We start from the raw sequence: 19,505 nt of genomic DNA, 5'->3' as shown, positions 1-19,505 counted from the left end.
ACCCACCGAGCATATACCTATATTCAGTTGAATCGATAGGATATCTGCTTAGGGCAATGACCAAGTCAACCGACAGTGCCATTTTTCACCATTATGGGACAATTACTAATGTTGAGTAGCCTTTTGGGGATGGGACCACGTCATAGCGGTTGTGTTATTTTTGGTGCTGTGAAAATACACATGTATACAGCTTGCCTACGTTTCCTAGATATACATCGTTTCTGTTTTGATTAGCCCGGGCACGGGTTTTGTCCTGCATCTTAAGGTTTTCCATACCATTTCTGTGGGTGCATATACTCTATCCTGCCGAGGAATTACCTGTTATATAGTTAGGTGTTTCCTAGCTATCAGGTGGGTCCTGAAAAGGTTATCTATACGCGTATATTGACTCGTTTCGCCTGAACGGGTCCCTACCAAGACAAAGTCACCGCACTAGTTCAGGGTTGCAAAACAGTCAAGGGAGATCGTTACATAAGTCAAACTTTCCATCTCGTATCAGTCCTGTTCGGGTGATGCTTTTTACCTGTCGACACTTTCCTCTGACACACGTAGTCGAAGCCCCTCTTTTGTTGTCTCTCTCTTAGCTTATGGCTGTGCCTGTGAAAATTATTTTGTCTTGAGAATTGCTTCCAATTCGTCCAAGCGTGAATATGAAGCACCAAGGAACTGGTGCGGCAACAGAGCCACCTCAGGATCAGCCTCCACCATATGAGGCGGTGCCGCAAGACTTGGAGGGTATTCGCGTCAACGGTGAGAGGTTCCATTCTAGTCCATCAGAGAGCAAGTCTAACCATATGTGTAGATGATGGTCGCATTTCGATCGACGCGAGCTCTCGACTCTGCCGGACTCTGTCCAGACTAATTCCGACGTCTCCCAACCAAAGCACGCCTCCATCAGGACCACCACCAAGTTATGAAGACCTGGTTGTCGCACCACCTAGGTTCAATCTCAATATCGTCATTCAAATCGTGGGAAGCCGGGGGGATGTTCAGCCTTTTCTTGCATTGGGCACGGAGCTACAACGAACCGGCCATCGTGTCCGGATCGCCACGCATAACGTTTTCGAGAAATTCGTGGCAGAAGCTGGGCTAGAATTCTACCCCATAGGCGGAGATCCGGCCGATCTGATGGCGTACATGGTCAAAAATCCCGGTCTCATTCTTAGTATGAAGAGCCTGCAAAAGGGCGATATCCAAAAGAATCGTCTGATGATGGCGGAAATTCTTCATGGATGCTGGCATTCATGTCTGATGCCTAATCCTGTTACAAATACGCCATTCGTCGCCAACGCAATCATCGCCAATCCTCCCAGCTTCGCGCATGTTCACTGCGCCCAGGCTCTCGGGATCCCGATTCACTTAATGTTCACAATGCCATGGACCGCAACCCGAGCTTTTCCGCATCCTTTGGCAAATTTGTATAATATCCATCCTGATCAGGACTGGATCAACCGTGTCTCTTATTCAGTGGTGGATTGGCTATCTTGGCAAGGGTGAGCTGCAAATGATTCTGTCCCATGATACAATATAGGTGATTAATCTTTTCAATCTCTCTGGTCTAGTCTAGGGGGTGTTATCAACGATTGGCGCAAGTATGAATTGGGACTGGAGCCTATATCGCTATCTGATGGTCCCTTTCTCCTGAAGACCCTTCAAATCCCTTACACATATTGCTGGTCCCCTGGTCTTGTTCCTAAGCCACATGACTGGCCTGCGAATGCAGGTATGGTTCTTTCCCCTATTGCTTCATTCCAAAATAATTCCTGATACAGGGATTAGATGTTTGCGGTTTTTTCTTCCGCGACCCCCCCGATTATCAGCCCAACTCCGAGGTTGTTGCATTCCTTAACTCCGGACTTCCCCCGATTTACATTGGATTTGGTAGCATCGTCATTGAAAATCCAGGAAGGATGACGGAGACCCTTCTACAAGCGACCCAGGAGACTGGTGTTCGAGCCATCATCTCTCGTGGATGGAGTAACCTGAGTGGGCCAGACCTGCCTCATATACTTTATTTGGTCGATTGCCAACCTGAATGGCTGTTTCAACATGTTTGTGCGATTGTACACCATGGTGGTGCCGGAACAACAGCCTGCGGGCTGCGAAATGGCAAGCCAACCACCATTGTACCCTTCTTCGGCGAGTAGGTTATCTAGCTGGAGTGTCACAGCTTTTCCCTCTTCTGACTTATCTATCTCTAGTCAACCTTTCTGGGGAGATATGACTTCTGCAGCTCATGCAGGCCCGGATCCCATACCACACAAGCAACTAAATATACCAAACCTTGTCCATGCAATTCGTTATTGCCTGACGCCTGAAGCAACCCACGCTGCACAGGATGTCGCAAATAAAATGCAGCAAGACCAAGGAGTGAAGGCCGCCGTGGCCTCCTTTCAAAGACACCTCCCACGCCTTACCGAATGTGAGCTTCTACCGCAATTCCCAGCATCTTGGAGATACAAGAAAGGGAAAAGAACGTACCACCTATCCAAGGTTGCTGCAGAAATCCTGGCTGAGAACCACGTGCTAGACCCGAGTAAAATGAAACTGTAAGTTCAATTATCGTTCTTGGCAGATTTGAAGCTTATCATGCTCTACACAAAGATACCAAGCATGCCCAATCCACATCGAAAACAAACGCTGGGACCCGGTGACAGGCGTTTCTTCAGCTGGCTTGGGGATGGCATTTGAAATGCTCAAAGCGGGAGGCAATATTATCTACAAGCCCTACGAAGTTTACAAGGGAGGTAGCAGAGACTCTCTATCCTCGATACACTCACCGAAAAACTCGCCGCAGCTGCTTTTGCCTGTATCGTCAAATGCCGGAGAAAGTTCTTCGTCGCTTCGGAAAGCTCGATCTATGAACTATTTGACAGAGGCCAATAAGTTAGAGCCAAAGGAGAAAGGCAAAGCTCGCGCGATGGCTTCAGCCTTGGCTCAGGCCTCGGGAAAATTTCTGGGAAAGTTCGTATCCGGTACCATGGTCGATGTACCATTGGCTGCTGCCGAGGGATTTCGTGTCCTTCCGGGTCTATATGGAGGCAATATTCATGACAGTGATAGGGTTACGGACTGGAAGTCTGGCATGTTAGCCGGTGCCAAAACCTTCGCTATTGGTATGGCTGAAAGCTGTGTTGATCCGTTCTATCAACCATACAAGGGTGCCAGAGACGCAGGCGCTCTAGGCTTTGCTAGTGGGTTATTCAAGGGAACCTTTGGCGTGATTGCTAAGATGGGTCACGGTAAGATCTTATTTCTTTGCTATTTCTCAATATCTGCTTTTTGAAAGCTCCGTTGTCGCTGATGCCTTTTATTCCGCAGCCTCCATCGGCCTTGTCGCATACCCTGGGCAAGGTATCAAGCGAAGCGTTAAAGCTGCCTTCTTTGAGAGTACCCAAAAGGGGATAGCGACTTCTCTACGCGAGGATGGCCAAGACATGGCTCGGCAATGGAGGGTGAGAGGTTCACAGGACGGGGTTGTTGTTGACAGATTCATGCGTATGGACCGTGAGGATGATTCAGAAGATGACAGTGATTATGTGTAGTGAGCTTGACTTGTTGACTCTATGCGTATGAGGTAGGGGACTTTCTAATAAACATTGCATGACTTTCCCATATTACTTCAACCAAAAAGACGGCTGCAATGCTATCGTTTTTAAAGGAAAAAAAGAAAAGAAAATAGAGACCGCCAAATAGAAACATTTGAATGTAAACAGAACATTTGAAAAAGAAAAGACAAAGTTGGAAGACAATCCCGACTTCAAAGGTTTCAATCAGACCTCCGAGTACACATATGCAAGGGGCATGCTTCCCTCAATATCAGCCCTGGACTTTATATCACTGGGATACCACGTGAGGTAGATAATCATGACAATCGCCATCGGCACAGAATCAAAGACATAAAGCGTCCATTCATGTTGCAACGGATACCCGTTGTTTCCAAGCACATACTCAATGATGCGGAAAATTGAGCGAATCATGATCAAGGCACTGACAGCATATAGCATATACAATGCCTTCTTCCACGGAATCCCTGGTAGGAGAGATTCTGGAGTGGGGTCGCGGCGGATGCGTCTCTCAAACACGAGGGCTGAGATCCAGAAAATGGAAAATGAGACAAGCTGAATCGCTAGTCCACCAATGACTGCAACTTTTGCCCATTGAGGATAACCCAGAATCGAGAGAGAGGACGAGTTGCCTTGGACGACGAAAGACAAAACATCACCCCAGACAAAGGTCTTCGTCAGACGCGAGACGCGGATAACCGAAAGATGCTCCGCCCCGACGCGACGAATTACACGGCCCAGAGTCATGTAAATGGAGGCGGCAAATAGCGTAGGGGCGAGTAGAATAAAGATGTTTTCCAAGATATATGGCCCCATAGTAGTGGTATTACTATGTGCGATAGCGCGACCAATATAGCCAATTATTTCAACTAGGAAAGAAAGGTAAGCTTTTTTTCAGGGCTTGGTAGACAGATCAATTCCAAAGTGTGTGAACATACACAAGCCACCGAGGGTGAAAGCGATACAAAACCACGTTTTGGTCGTGAACAACTTCCAGGAATGAAGCCCAGTCAATCCCATGAATATAAGCATGAAGATGACTGCCGCAGGCAGTGATGGAGTATAATACCAAAAGGTATATGAGCGAGGGACAATTTCTTGCATTTTGAGCAATCGGTCGGTCCAGAATAAAACGGAAGACAGGGAGAGAAAATCAGAAGAAGGTAATGAAAACAAAGAATGAACGATTAAGAGAGACATCAAAAGGTGGATACGTTGCGATCGGTATGAATAGAAAAGAAAGCTCTGTAGAACTTTAGAAATTAAACTTGGAAACATCTAAATCCAGGAGCCTTGGTCTGTGGCGTATCTCCGAAAATACATCGCGTACCTAGATTGTACAGGTCGCATCAGCCCACCCCAAGAGCTAGCGCCGGCCCAAATTTATTCAGCCTCGCTAGGGCCCGGGTGGGTGGCTCGAATACGCGTATAGGGTTTTTGACATGAGAACAGTACCTTACAGTGTGCGGTCAATTTGATTCCAAAATGAAATCAGCAGGAATTTAATTCTCCACTTGCAGCACGTATGTAGTTGCTTATTTCCTTCATTGTAAGATACCGTTATAGAGCGTGATATAGCAAATTCTCATAGCTAGTTTCACCTTCCGAACAATGAATCTACGTTAGATCTATTGCTAAAAGCAGCACAGGAGATATGGGAAGGCCTAGATATTGATATGCTTAAGCATCTATACTAAACGATGCCTTACAGGGTAACTGATGTTATAAGTATGAGGGCTGGCATATTGGATCGAGGTTTCTGCTAGGCAGTACTATAAAAGTGGGTCCTAGGCCTAAATAATTAGACACCCTTCAAAGATCCAGATAGGTCCATACTCGAAACTATTCTTGGGCGTAACAGTCCGCCAAGCGATTTGGGGCTGAACAAATCCATGCCAGAATACCCCGGGCACATTTTGCGGTTTGATAGAAGGTTGACTTAGAATATGTACTGCATGTCCCAAAAACTGGTGTCATCAACTTATGCTTCCAACCTTCGCCCAACCTTATGCCAAAATCAAGCTATAAGCTCCGGACCACGCCTACATAATAGACGCACATTAGTGATCACCTTTTCCCATCTACGTCAAATCAACCTTGTAGCAAACCTCGCACCATTAGTACTTTACGTGGTCTATGGAACCAATTCTCCCGCGGAGGCCCAATATAGGACAGATGAAGTCAAACCGATACATACCTTCATCGTAACACAATAAATTGATTCTGGAGTATGGAGAATTGCATGCTAGCATGCCGTAATAAACCGCGCTTAGTCCTTTTTTCTAAAAAAAAAAATTCCGCAAGGGACAAGCAATGGCCATGCAATGAGGGCGTATAAACTATTTCCAAAACACTCCTATGGCTTGACGTGGCTGAAGACAAAGCCCGGGAGACAAAGGCCCATACATAAGTTGGAGTGTGGTGAGTCAGTACTGGGATATCTGTTGAAAACGAAAGAATTGATGGGGTAGCAAGGGCGTAGAGCGGGCGGGAAAGCTCTATGGGAAGCATAGCGGCGGGGCCATCATCATGGGAGTGGCTAGGCTGCGGTATAGGGGCACAGCTGGTGACGTATATGTAGCCTCTCGGCTAGCACGACATGAAGTTTGAGCGATCGGCGCAGCTCTCATATTGCCATAAGGTCGTTAAGAACTGATACGGAGAAGGTGGATCTTTCTTATCACCTGGCAGTGCCTGCACTCTACGCGCAATCTTTTGAGTTAGATATGTAGGGCCGAATACGCGTATGCACAGACCAGCTCAACTTTAGGTAGTCTGCGCGGGGCTGTTCAGTTTCATGGTCATTTCCTGAAAACCTTAACGGACGATTGCCTACTTTGGTCGAGAGCCATAATGAATACGCCAATAATTAACCGAACGGTGCTGGCATCCGAGGTAAAGGGAGTCTTCTTCTAAGACACCCCACCGACATAATGCGGCAACCCGAGCATACGAGGTCACCATGGCCCAAGCTTCAACCTTAAGGAAGCTCGGTTTCGCTCTCGTCCCTTCTTAGCCATTTCCCATGTAGATCGCTCTCCACCCGATGCTGTCCGAAATGGCACGCAGAGCCCATCTCAAGTCTCGCCTAGGATGTCGGGTTTGCAAGCAGCGCAAGGTCAAGTGCGATGAACGCAAACCCGTCTGTGATCGATGTGTGACCGCCGGCCGCCGAACGAAAGGCTTGACTCGAGAAGCGGGTGGTGGAGAGTCAATTGGGGAGAAGAGAAGCCGCAAGGGGCAAGCTTGTATACTCGTATACTCGTATAGCTTGCCCAACCAGGCACGTTTCTTGTTTGTGGAGTAGGAAATCTCGCTCTCTGGATAGCGTACTAGATATCTCACCTTAGTGAATGGGCTGTGTCTTTTTAATGCCAGATCGGCGTACTCTCCACTCTGTTCTTCTGCAATGTTAGCAATACAGGAAGACAGGCTTGGCCTAATTACAGAGTTGTATTTAAGCATACAATGTCCCAATCTGTAAGCTCTCAGTTCGACCAGTCACCCACCCAGATACACATCATCTTCTCACTCTTTTCTCGACACTGAAATCACCATGGCACTTAACTGCTCGCTGAACGCACTCCAGGTGCCGGCTCTCCCAGGCGCCAACATCACTGCTTTCGAAGTCAATCTGGTTCAGAACTACACCGGCATCGCCACCTCAAAGCTCTACCTCGGGCACCCGACTGTCTCCGTCGACAACGCTACATTCTGCAACGTCACTGTTTCTTACGAACACATCGACGGAAATGACACCGTAAACGTCGAGACATGGCTTCCCATGGATAACTACAACGGTCGAATTCAAGCCAGCGGCGGCGGAGGCTGGGTTGCGGGTCGATTCCAAATCACTTACGCCAGCATGATGGGAGCCCTCGGCGAGGGATATGCCACTTCGACAACAGATGCTGGACTCGGTCAGACTCCAGACAGCTGGGCGCTGACCGCGGACGGTTCGCCTAATGTGCATGCTTTGGAGGATTTGGCATCGATCTCGCTCCACGATCAGGTTTGTCAAGCCCCCCACGCCGATCCTTCGTAGAGCCATACTAACGTTTTATGTCTTGTAGGCTATCCTGACGAAAGCGGTAGTCGAGGACTTCTACGGCCAGCCTGCCGCATATGCATACTGGAATGGCTGCTCCCAGGGCGGCCGACAGGGCATGATGCTCGCCCAACGCTACCCGGACGCATACGACGGGATTCACGCCTGTGCGCCCGCTGCGAACTGGAACGAGCTGTTTGCGTTCACTCTGTGGCCGCAGCTCGTTATGGAGTGGGCCGACTATGTACCTCGCCCCTGCGAGCTGGACGCCCTATCGAAGGCGGCCATCGAGGCTTGCGATAAGCACGACGGTGTCTACGACAGCATGATTTCCGATGACTCGGCTTGTGACTTTGACGCGTTGTCTGTGGTCGGACAGGCATATTTCTGCGCGGATACAAACACGACAGAGACCATTACCAAGGAGGCGGCTACGATTGCTAAAGCCACATGGACCGGTCCACGGACCGCCAACGACGACTTTGTGTGGTACGGAACCAACACGGGGAGTCCGCTAGGCACTTCAGGCGAAGGACTGACAACTGCCCTCGGTCCAGCCATGACGTCCTGTTCCGAAAATGGGACTTGCGTGGGCGTGCCACTCGGTCTGGGCGATGTTTGGCTGAAGTACTTTGTCGAGAAGGACGCCAACTGGGATTATAGAGAGATGACACCTGCGGAGTTTGACCGTGATGTTGCCAAGTCGATCGAGTTGTATGATGCCATCATTGGCACGAATGACCCCGACTTGACGAGCTTCTACGAAAGTGGCGGAAAAATTCTTGGATTTCATGGCATGGTAAGTGAAGCTCAACATCCTGGTACATGCGCGTTGCTTACCCTCTTCTAGATGGACCAAATTATCACCGTTAAGGGAACCGAACACTACTACAACGCAGTATCAAAGGTCCTACCGAACGTGGGTGAGTTTTACCGCATGTTCGAGGTGCCGGGTCTACTGCACTGCTCAGGGGGCAACGGCGGGCAGCCGAGCAACACTTTCGATGCCCTGCGCGCCTGGGTTGAGAACGGCACTGTTCCCGAGTCGCTACCCCACTTGTACACGCCAGTTGAAGGTGGCCCTGAGTTTGAGAGGCTCCTGTGTCCGTACCCCCAGATGGCCGTTCTCAAGAAGTGTGAGAGGGAGGAGATTAGCCCGAAGATGACTACCAGGGCCGGGGACTACGTTTGTGTTTGAGCGGTTTGAGTGAACAAAAACGGGCCCAACACACTTCGTCGTTGTATGTACAGATACTGCGACCTGATCGGTCAACAAATTTTAGATAGAACGATTTTCAAGAGCTTACAGCGATGGAGGCACTGTAGTTGCCACATTCATGTATGTAGTATAAGCACCAGAGCATTGAACACGAAACCGTATTCAAGGACATTGTATAGAACCTCAGCTTGCCTATATTAGTTTCATGCTCTTCTTATTCAAATATGCCCGCGAACCCTATTTATGCCTCATTAAACTCACGCAGTTTCCCTTCAAGCAGCCCGTCGATGGCGCCGCCTGTAATCTAGTACAGCAGGGGCCAGCATCTCCGCAGCTTTACTAGCAGCCCGTTCCAGGTCGATTATAGATGTGGTATTCCATGCATCGTCAACAAAGATATTGCTGATCCCACCGCGATGCCAGAATGCTCGTACCAGTGCCATGAGCATAGCCTCGTTGAAAGGCTCGTCCCACGGAGACTGCCTACATTCCTACATTGATGCCACGGCATTCGGTACGTGCAGAGCCTAGATACGCATACATGTCGCGCCATGCAGCTAGTACCTTAAGGTAGTTAGCACCACCGCTTTTGCTCCGGCTTTCGTCACCATTGATCACTGGCTCACCTTCAACCACCTCAACCTCCCTCCCTCCCTTCCGCGGGCCACCAATGTGGTAGTACGTGACTAAAATCATTTGCCAAATTATGGCTTCAATGTCGGCAAACTGCTATGGTCCTAGCCCTCACCCACCCAGTTGATTGGACCCTATGGTTCGCAATGGCTGACTATAGACTGCCAGATCCCCCCTGCTGCAGAACTGCAACGCTGCAGCAGCCTTTCACCTTTCGCCTTCGCATCGCCCGACACTGAGAAGATGCTCGTGCCCATCCCATCTCCCTGAGTGAGCGAGGTGGGGGGACCTGGTTGGTGGGACTTCTCCGCATTGTGACACTCGATGTGCCGCCCGACAGCAGTGCAGCCTTGGCATTGTGATCACAAAAAGGACACTGCCAAGATTGGGGAGCGTTCTGGGCTGAAGAGGATAGTCCGCTGCGTTGCGCCAATAGCTCAATGTAGACAGCATTGCGATAGTACGTAGCACCAGTCGTTGCATCCTTAACGCAGTAGAAGAAGAGGGTGAAGAATGTTAGCAGAAAGTCAATATTAGGATGGTCCAATAGTAGTTTGATAATATCAACCGCACCGTCGGCCGCCGCGAATATGAGCGGAGTAAAGAACTAAGGACCTTTGTCATTGACTGATATAGTCTTTTGATAGGTGAGAAGGAGATCGATAATATTCAAGATCAGTAGCAGAGTGAGAGTTAATAAGCCCTGATGCCGCATAGTCAGTGCAATCCAAAGTGGCGACGTTCCTGCAGGACTTTTTTGGTTGATCGGCCGAATTTTGCAAGAGAAATTCGACCATGGAATAATGGCACCCCTAACAAGCTGACCAAAGAGGCGGTACTGCATCGGCACGTTGCGGATTTATTCGAATTCCCGGCTGTCGGAGTATGAGTTTGACGAGGGGCATGGAACCATTTCTAGCAGCCTGTGCCAAAGGAGTTTGACCGAGATTATCGATGCAGTTCAAATCCACATCAAGAGCAATTCAGCCAGCCTTGGTTCTGAATTGTCCATTGCATGCCATATTGCAGTACGTCTTCTCTCATCTCGATGGTTCAGGTCGATATGGGGGCTCAAAAGCAAGGCTTCGAGAATGAGTAGCTTTTTTTCAATGGTAAAGTAGCGGCCGTATCTTTCGAAATGCAGAAGCAGCGGAGTTTTCTGCTGGTGGTTGACACGGTTGACATCAACTCGTGGATTTCGTACGAGCATTTGAATTGCCCCGAAATCGCCCATTTCTACCGCTACATGCAGCGGAGTTTGGCCATAACGATAGCGAAGGTTGGCATCTGTCCGCTCATCCGATAAAAGGAGTTGGAAGATGTAAGATTGGCGAAGCCTCAGCGCAATCGTAAGTGGCAATGTCCTGTCCAAAGATTGTTTATTGAGATCGATATCTTTCTCTTTGATCTTAGGCCAGTGATGTATATTTCACCTCTTGTGCATGCAGTACTTGCCACAGTGTTACTATTCCTGTGTTTTGTACGTCTTGTTCTGGCCCATGAAGCTTTCCAGGGAAATTCTTTGCACAAGAAGGTTCACCTTGCAGTATCTTTGCCAATGATGTTTCTACAAGCGGTGCTAGTTGGATTGAGCTGGAACGGACCAGGTGATACTGAAATGGAGTAGATTGCGGGGTTAACCAGCCTATTTCCATCTTCACTTGCAGTAAGTGCTATTACTCCTTTCTCGGATTTGTGTTAACTATCAAGCGAAAGTATCTTTGGATGATCATTGCGCTGCGAAGCTTCTACGATACATTGAGAATATCCTTACCGTCAATTGCGGTCTCTTCCTGTTTGATCAAAATAACGACCATGTTGACCGGTACATACGTTTATCATCCGCTGCATTTCACCGTACTTTTCCTTCTGTTTCTGGATTATTTGGTCTTGGCGTCCTCCCTATCGTGGCTAGATAGGCATACAATAGCTCATTCCCGGACCCAATCACAGCTACGCTGTGCTATATATTGCATGTATGGAATGGCAGCTATTTTTCTTCTCATTGCGGTCTTAGGGGCTGTACTTGACTGTTGGCTGCTGTCGATGGAGGTGAATCCTGCTCCTTTCCGAGAAAGAATACACTTCCTTGCTGTTCATGCTGACATTGGTAGCTCCAACTGATTGTCCTCACTGTTTGGACAACCATATCATATTACGCTACACAACGTGCTGGAAGCCCAGTCAAAGAGCGAATTACCCATTTCATCGACATGATATGCAATGTATGCCAGAGATTAAGTTTGTGGGCCATCCAGGTTGCTTTCGTCGCACACTAGATTTGCTTCCATAAGCGTAGACATTCAAATATCTAGCTCGGCGTTCTACTGGCTCAGCGAAATGGGAAAAAGGAGTTCTTCTTGCCATATTAGAATTGAAAGGCAGCTATGTGTGGACAGACCTACCGGATTTGGCGAGTGACCTAGAATCTGAGGAATCGATGTCTCTTGATAGCCGAGATTTGCTCGGATTTGGCCATTCCACTTCTCCAATGAAGTTGGAGAAACTAGAAATCCCGGCAATGTTGATGAAAAACTTCGCTGCGAAGCTGCAACGTTTATCTGGATACATGAGAATTGTCCGGAAATACCTATTCCACAGTTATGGGGTTTTGGACTTGTTGGTGGCCAAAGTGTATGGAAGCTCAATTGATATCGTTCTTGATTATATGAAGTCTAACGTGTGGTTTATGCAGTTTACGAAACCGCAGAATACCCCTTTGGGGCTCAGATTTCTATGGTCAATCAAAAGATCTATTATGTGGTTCTTGGGATGTTCCCTGCCCTGTCCCTATATTTGCCATCAACGTTCGACTATGCTCAAAACTGGGTACTTGGTTATGGATTATATTGGCAACTCAGATGTGCAAATGCTCTCAGAGACTTGGGATGAACACCGCCATCAACGGGATAAGAGAACGAACCTTTTCAAGGGACTTTCTCGCATTATGCTCTCTTTAAGTCGGGTGCCGCTACCTCGCATAGGATCTTGGACCTTGGACTCGAATGGGGCTTTGCGACTTTCTAATCGACCTCTCACCCTTCGACTGCATCAATTAGAGAACTCGGGGATTTCGACCAACGTTAGTCGAAGTTTGACCTACTCGGTAGCGGACGCGTACTATCTTGATCTTCTATCTTGTCATGATAGTCGTATACGGAACCAGCCAAACTCCGTCAGCGATGCGGATGATGGCCGGGCTCAGATGGCAAGATTAACGATGATGAAAGCACTCCTGCCTCATTTCTCTAAAAGAGAACATCGAGAAGGACCTTTTTTTTATAGGCTCACGGATCTCCATCCTAGTAGTATCTTCGTTGACAGCCAATGGAACGTTAAGTTTGTGATTGATCTCGAATGGGCCTGTTCACTGCCAGCCGAAACTTTGCGTCCTCCATACTGGTTGACCGGCCGCTCAGTCGATGACTTAACAGGAGAGCACCTTGGAGAATTCAGGGAGGCGTACGAAGAGTTCGTGGATATTTTTGAGGAGGAAGAAAAACTCTTTCCTCCTATCAACAATGTCTATTCCTATAGGACCACTCTTATGAGAAATGGTTGGCAAGTCGGAAACTTTTGGTATTTTCATGCCTTGGACAGCCCGAAGGGCTTATTTAACCTCTTCCGTCAAAATGTTTATCCCATTTTTGCGCCTTCACATCAGGTTGCTGCCGAGTTTTCGCGGCTTGTATCGGAGAAGGTCGTGTATGTAAGGCCAAAGCCAAAATCGAAGCGGGGCTTGAGGTCATGTTCGATAAAGTACTTGTAGTCGGTGTATACGCCCTCGGTAAAGTTGGCTAGGAGCGTTAGCTTATAAACATGAAAGCAGCGGACGGAACGACGTACACTGTGTGAAGTTATTTGACGTCGCATCTGGCTGGGTCGGGTTAAGAAGAGCACCGTAATCTTCGGCTCGCTTAAAACAACAACTTCAACGCGAACCAAATTTTTGAAATTACTCAACCACCACGACGGCTACGGCCTATAGAATTAGCCAGTTTACTATCAACCCCAGCCGCTATCGATTGAGCCTAATTTTATAGGGGATATCGATATGGTTGGGGCAAAACCCTCGTGGCCGGCCCTTTCGGGGATCCCCGAGGCAGTAAACATGCACAATCAGAATTTTTTCTTTTGCATTTTGAACCTCAACAAAGATGCGCAGCAATACCTATCATTTAACGAATTAAATGAGAAACAGCTCCCTAAACTGGTAGTCAGTTTCATACAGTAAATAGCTAATGTCTGCAATTTTCTGTAACACAAAATTGTAGATATTCTGACCGCTAACTGCCGTATCGGCCCCGAGCTAGCCAACATCCGGCAGACCTTTCAGAATGTCCAAGAACAAACCTATCACACTCAATCGAGTATACAGAAGCAAAATAACCAGTTCTAAACCTCTGTAATCCGTAACGCGCCTCTCCCGGCCCATATAACTTCGTTTTACGGTTCCTCTAGTACCGCCCCGGCCACTCCGTCGGAGCTCAGTAAGGATCGCGAAATTATTATTAAGTTACGGGATGTTGATGCAGTATATATCTACTGACGTCTTACGATCTCGGATATCAAGCAGAAAACGGAAACAGCAAAACAGAAAATATACAGTTAAACAGGGATTTTCTCTCTAACTAAGGTACGTTTTGTAGCTGCTAAACAGTTTAGATCCGGTAACCTAAGTCTCTTATTCCGTTACGCCACTGAGGCTGAAGCTACCAAGACCTACAATCAATGGATCAACTACCTAAGCGCGAGAGCTATGTTACGGCATCCCTCTTAGGGTATTATTGTACATGAGATCGTATTTAAGTCAATCGGGAACCTTACTACCGATACAAAACAATAACGGGTAATTAACGAGTTATTCGAAAAGAATAGAGACTGCTAGATAGGTAAACAAGAAAGCTCTATAGAGTCCCTAAATTACGTGTATCGCGTGACTTACTCATCCGTCTAACTATAAGAACCAGAAATTATCTGCTTTGATTGTAGAATTCTTAGATTTCCGTTACGCCAACGAGGCAATCGTACGAGATACTATTTGGGATAGCGTTATCTATAAGACAGTATTATATAATCGGACTACTTGTATCTAACGGTACTTTAACTGCTAACAATATAGTTACATAAGAATTGTCTGTTCGAATGAAATAACTTGCAGGTTATGTAGGGGTAGCCACGAGACCCGGAACTGTTTCCACAAGTTTACTAATAGCCAAGAATGCCGCTGTACAGGGTATAGAAAAGCACACGTTGTCTGGCACAAAGGGTATCCGAGATATACAGCAGAGACGGACCGGATTTAAGCCGCAGCAGTATACCGATAAGTCTAATATCGGGTCCCTCCTTACCTGCAGGACTTTCAGTTCTCCGTACGTAACGGTACGGAGGCTTCCAGCTCGTTCAACAGCGAGGGATGCAGCCAGCCGCACATAAGCCTTTCAGAGAGACATATAAGGTCCGTTAGTAGACCTGCAAGCGTCTGTAATCATTTAACAGTCCAATTTTAACTGGGATCTACGCTGCCGCACGCCGGCTCGCAAGAAGTAATTCCTGTAGCTAGTAAACCCTCAGATAATAGAATGGATTTTGCTGCAGACGGAATGGATGCACCTCCGCAATCTAACCAGGAGAAAACCGGTCAGCAGAGCGAGCCGGAGATGCCTGCCCCAGTAATCCCGATGCCTAGGGATTGCCGTAAACGAAGAAGTAGCATGCAGAACGTTATCTCGTCTAAAAGAACGTGCCAGAGTGCCCGTATCCAGTCCGCAATACGGCAGGAAATCTTATACCTAACTATTATACCAATTAATTTACTAACCGACAAGATACTACCTACGAAACGATCCCGCAATAAAGCAGCATACCGAGAACGATCGATCTCGGCCAATGAGACCCCTACTGTTTTCCTCCCGAAGTCCCCGGTACTAACTACTGTACCTACTACGGCTTCTACTACAAGGACCCGCTCAGTATTACGGAAACGCATTAGAGCTGATCGATTATGATCAAGCCCTTTTACATCCTTCAATATAATACGAATCGATCTAAAGATAAAGTAATAGTACAGTTCTTCCGGGACCCTACGATCCTAGAGGCTGATCTTATCTTCGTGCAAAAACCTTAGGAAAATCCTTACTAGGATACTATTTACTATCCTGCTAACGGCTCCCACCAGTTCCTATACCCGGATTCGACCGAGATAGGAAACGAGCGGGCCCGCGTGTGTCTCTATATATTATGCCAAATCGATTCCAGTATCTGGAAATATATAGCGCATTCGAAAGACGTTCAGGAGCTCGAGCTCACGGATGCTAACGGTTAATAAATGCGCATCTTCAATATTTATAATTGATCTAACGAAATAGATAACGTTACCTTTAACTTTATTACTTTCCTAATTATCTCTACCGGTCTCACTAATAGCTTTACTAACCCTTATTTGCTCCTGTTAGGTAACTTTAATTTCTACCATCCGGCGTAGGAGAAAGAACGCTCCAAGAGAGACCCCTCGTTCGACCAGTTACTGGAACTGATAGATACAAGGTGCCTGGACCTCTGGCTAGAGCCAGGCACTACTACGTAGGAACGCAACGGAAGCAGAACCACTATCAATCTAGTCTTCAGCTCACAGGACCTGACCCCTAGGCTCGTTACCTGCGAGATTAACGAACGAGTTTACGCAGATTCGGATCACTATCTTATACGAACTCTTCTGGATATTATCACTAAAATCCCTAAGACACAGCGACAAAAGAACTGGAAAACCTGCAGCGTCAAGGACCTGCAGAGTTTCGTGGATCTTAACCTACAGAGCAAGGCCTTTCCCTTACAAGCGAAACAGCATATTGAGCTCGCTATAGAATATTTTATCGAGACGGTTAACCAAGGAATCGCTGCCTCTACCCTGTGGGCGAAGCTCAGCAAGTGGACAAACCCTTCATTTAATGCAGAATGCCGCGAAATGGTCAAGATCACCCGAAAATTCCGGCATAAATATACGGAATCAATTATTGCGAACGGCCTTACCGACCTTACTACAGGCTTCCAGTAAAAATGCTATACCAAAGTCAGGAATCGCAAAGGAAAGGTATTGGCTAAGACACTGCGCCAGGGCTACCGTTCCTGGGTCCGCAAGGCCGCCGAATCAGGCCCTCGAGACATGTGGAAGGCAGCTAAATGGGCGAGAAACAAAGAAATCCGCGAAAACCTTATACTGACGCTAAAAACGGATAACGGGCTCGCAGAGACCGCAAAACAGAAAGTAAAGGCGTTTCGCAAAGTTTTCTTTCCTGAACTACCTCCGGTTAACCTCTGACATTCTTACAGCCCGGATATTTCCCCAGATCGACTTTCCGGACCTTACTGAGCACGAGATGCTCTGCTGTATCAGGCAAGCGCCTCCCGATAAAGTATTAGGACCGGATAGCATCCCTAATAAGGTCTGGCATTAGCTGAATAAGGTCTTCTCCTTCTTTACTGTACTAACGTAAATATTTAACGCGTGCCTACGTCTGGGGCATAACCCGGAATATTTTCAGCAATTGATTACTGTAGTACTGCGTAAAACAGTTTTTCAGGACTATTGTCTCGCTAAATCCTACCGACCTATAGCGCTCTTGAATACCCTTAGTAAGATCCTGGAGGCCGTAGCTACAGTACGGATCGCTTGGACCCTAAAAAAACGTAATCTCCTACCTAGGAACCATTTAGGGGGCCGCAGGGGTATCTCAGTCGACTACCTGATCCAGTTACTCCTTGATCAGATCTTTGAGAGCTGGGGCAAGGGCCGGAAAGTCAGTATATTACTTCTAGATATAGCTGGTACATTCGATAACGTTTCGCATATACGGTTCTTTCACAATCTACGTATGATAGGGCTCGACTTCTTCGCCGGCTGGCTTAAATCCTTTCTATCGAACCGTTTTACAAGGTTGCAGCTCCCCGGATATCTCAGCAACCTTATTTTAATCCCTACTGGGATCCCCCAGAGGTCCCCTATATCGTCAATCCTATTTCTCCTATTTAATACCCTCCTCATTTGCGCCCTATCGATCGACGGTATTGAGGCCCTTCGGATTCAGCCACCCCTTCTAGAGAGAGGCAAGACGGTTTCCTACGGGTAGATTGACGATGTTGCTACCCTGACCATTTCGGATAGCTACGCGGTCAATCAGTGCCTTCTAGAGAGGGCCCTGGGTAAGGCCGCGGTATGGTCAAGGCAGCATTCGTCCAAATTCGCCCCCGATAAGTTCGAACTCATTCATTTTAAGAATCCGCTTCGCCCTGATCCTGCGATAGAATGACGCGTACTACAGGAATATATATATACTGGCCCGTAGCAGGGAGAAGACCCAGAGGTTAATAACTGGGATCCTCCAGTGGAACCTTTTGGTTACGACCAGCCGCCTATCAAGGATCACGCAACCGGCTTTATTATCAAGCCAGTGAAGCACGCCAAATACTTAGGAATCTGGATCGATAGGATCCTTTCGTTTGATACTTACAGGGCCAAGGCCCTTGCTAAGGCGAACGGGACTTTGGAAACACTCCGCAGCATCTTAGGCTCGACCTGAGGGACCTCCCTGCTGAGCATGTGCCGCATCTATCTGACAGTGGTAGTCCTCCAGCTACTCTACGGGGCGGCTACCTAGTATAGCTCTACGAGCCGGACAGTCAGTTCCAAGAAGCTTCAGAAAACAGTCAATAAATTCTAGAGGATTCAAACCCGCGCAGCTGTTCTTATTAGTGGCGTATTTCGTAATACAGCCTCTGCCGCACTAGAAATAGAGCTTTATCTCCCTCCTATACGAATACAGATACAACAAATCATTCAGGAGGCAGCCATTCAGATCCAAACCGGGCCCGCTACAGCCTGCCCCCGGGGGCTGCACTAGAAAAGGTTGAAAAAAGCATTTAAGGCCTCCGGATACTCTCCGATGGAGGCACTGAAGTAGAAGAAAATAGGCCCACTATATGCACACGGCGACAGGCAAGAGGAGTGAAAGACCAGACGGGCTCATATATTAGTCCCGTAGGAGTTGCCCCTGAGGTATATCATTGAGGGGGCAGAAGAGGCAGTTTAGACCCACGATAGGGTCTGCTGCGAGAACCGGCAGATCTGGTATACAGACGGAAACGGCTACCAGGGAATGATCGGAGTTGCCGCAGTCTCTATTCGAGCAGGAAGGACCGCCAGGAAACACTTGGAAACGGAACTGGATTCTACGGTCTACGTGGGGGAATTAGAAGGGACCCGAATGGCCCTAGATCGGGCGAAGCCTATCCCGGTCACGGTCTTCTCAGATAGCCAGGCAGCTATTCAAGCTGTGCGCAACCCTGGCTGGCTATCGGGCCAGTACGCACTGCGGGCTATCTACGGGAGGATCAGGGCCCTGCGTAGCGAGAGCCTGGAAGATACTGAACTGCGTTGGATTTTCGCTCACATCGGGGTAGAAGGAAACGAAAAGGCGGACAAGATAGCCAAGGGGACTGCGATAAAAGGACTTAAACTAAGCCCAGTAAAGCTGCGGGATCGACCGATTATATAGCTCGCAGCTGCAGCTAAAAGAGATATCCGCTAACGTTTACGTACAGAGTGGATAAAACAGTAGAAAAAGCAGAAAATAGGCAGGCTGACGAGACGGCTACTACTTAAGCCAAATAAGTCGAATCTACGGCTTTACGAGCATCTTAGTAAACTGTATACCTCGATTATTATTCAGATGCGCACTATAAGGATAGGATTAAGGCACTTTCTCTACAAGATCAAACAGGTCGACTCTGACCGGTGCGCCTGTGACCTAGGGTCTCAAACCCCTAGATACGTCCTTCTGGAGTGTTCGCTGCACACGGCCGGCCGGAGGATAATGATGGATTGTTTCAATCAGATAGAAGGACTGCGTAGGCGTATACAGGATTATAACGCAGTTATGTTACACCCGCAGGCGATCCGTTACGTTACCGAATTTATGCAACAAACAGGCCTCCTTCAACAATTCCGATTCGCTCGATTGGACGAGGAGGACGACGAGGAGGC

The 19,505-nt window shown here is 47.8% G+C and overlaps 5 protein-coding genes across 5 annotated transcripts; 4 read left to right on the top strand and 1 right to left on the bottom strand.

Moving 5' to 3' along the window:
- Positions 1-650: 650 nt before the first annotated feature.
- On the top strand, positions 651-3,545 carry KD926_005034 (glycosyltransferase; the record flags this gene model as incomplete). The annotated part of the gene is made up of 7 exons (XM_053095444.1): positions 651-750; positions 803-1,493; positions 1,563-1,723; positions 1,780-2,143; positions 2,202-2,549; positions 2,605-3,242; positions 3,322-3,545. 7 exons carry the CDS (start codon positions 651-653, stop codon positions 3,543-3,545), a joined length of 2,526 nt encoding a protein of 841 aa, XP_052949892.1.
- Positions 3,546-3,773: 228 nt separating this feature from the next.
- KD926_005033 (RTA1 domain-containing protein) lies at positions 3,774-4,382 on the bottom strand (the record flags this gene model as incomplete). Its single annotated transcript, XM_053095443.1, has 1 exon — positions 3,774-4,382. One exon carries the CDS (start codon positions 4,380-4,382, stop codon positions 3,774-3,776), a length of 609 nt encoding a protein of 202 aa, XP_052949891.1.
- Positions 4,383-7,122: 2,740 nt separating this feature from the next.
- Positions 7,123-9,736, top strand: KD926_005032 (putative feruloyl esterase; the record flags this gene model as incomplete). Its single annotated transcript, XM_053095442.1, has 6 exons — positions 7,123-7,578; positions 7,640-8,413; positions 8,465-8,800; positions 9,257-9,347; positions 9,408-9,511; positions 9,575-9,736. 6 exons carry the CDS (start codon positions 7,123-7,125, stop codon positions 9,734-9,736), a joined length of 1,923 nt encoding a protein of 640 aa, XP_052949890.1.
- A 2,545-nt stretch (positions 9,737-12,281) lies between these two features.
- KD926_005031 (uncharacterized protein) lies at positions 12,282-16,520 on the top strand (the record flags this gene model as incomplete). The annotated part of the gene is made up of 5 exons (XM_053095441.1): positions 12,282-13,171; positions 14,132-14,227; positions 14,589-14,605; positions 14,682-14,838; positions 16,115-16,520. The coding sequence occupies 5 exons, from the start codon at positions 12,282-12,284 to the stop codon at positions 16,518-16,520; spliced, it is 1,566 nt and encodes a 521-aa protein (XP_052949889.1).
- A 2,098-nt stretch (positions 16,521-18,618) lies between these two features.
- On the top strand, positions 18,619-19,505 carry KD926_005030 (ribonuclease H family protein; the record flags this gene model as incomplete). The annotated part of the gene is made up of 2 exons (XM_053095440.1): positions 18,619-18,987; positions 19,414-19,505. Coding segments are annotated over 2 exons (461 nt in total), but the record flags the coding sequence as incomplete, so codon positions are not given.

The sequence above is a fragment of the Aspergillus affinis genome (genome assembly GCF_023601865.1).
Source record: "Aspergillus affinis strain CMG 70 chromosome Unknown NODE_248_length_19505_cov_87_626313, whole genome shotgun sequence".
NCBI lineage: Eukaryota > Fungi > Ascomycota > Eurotiomycetes > Eurotiales > Aspergillaceae > Aspergillus > Aspergillus affinis.
This window is presented reverse-complemented; position numbering and strand designations above follow the sequence as displayed.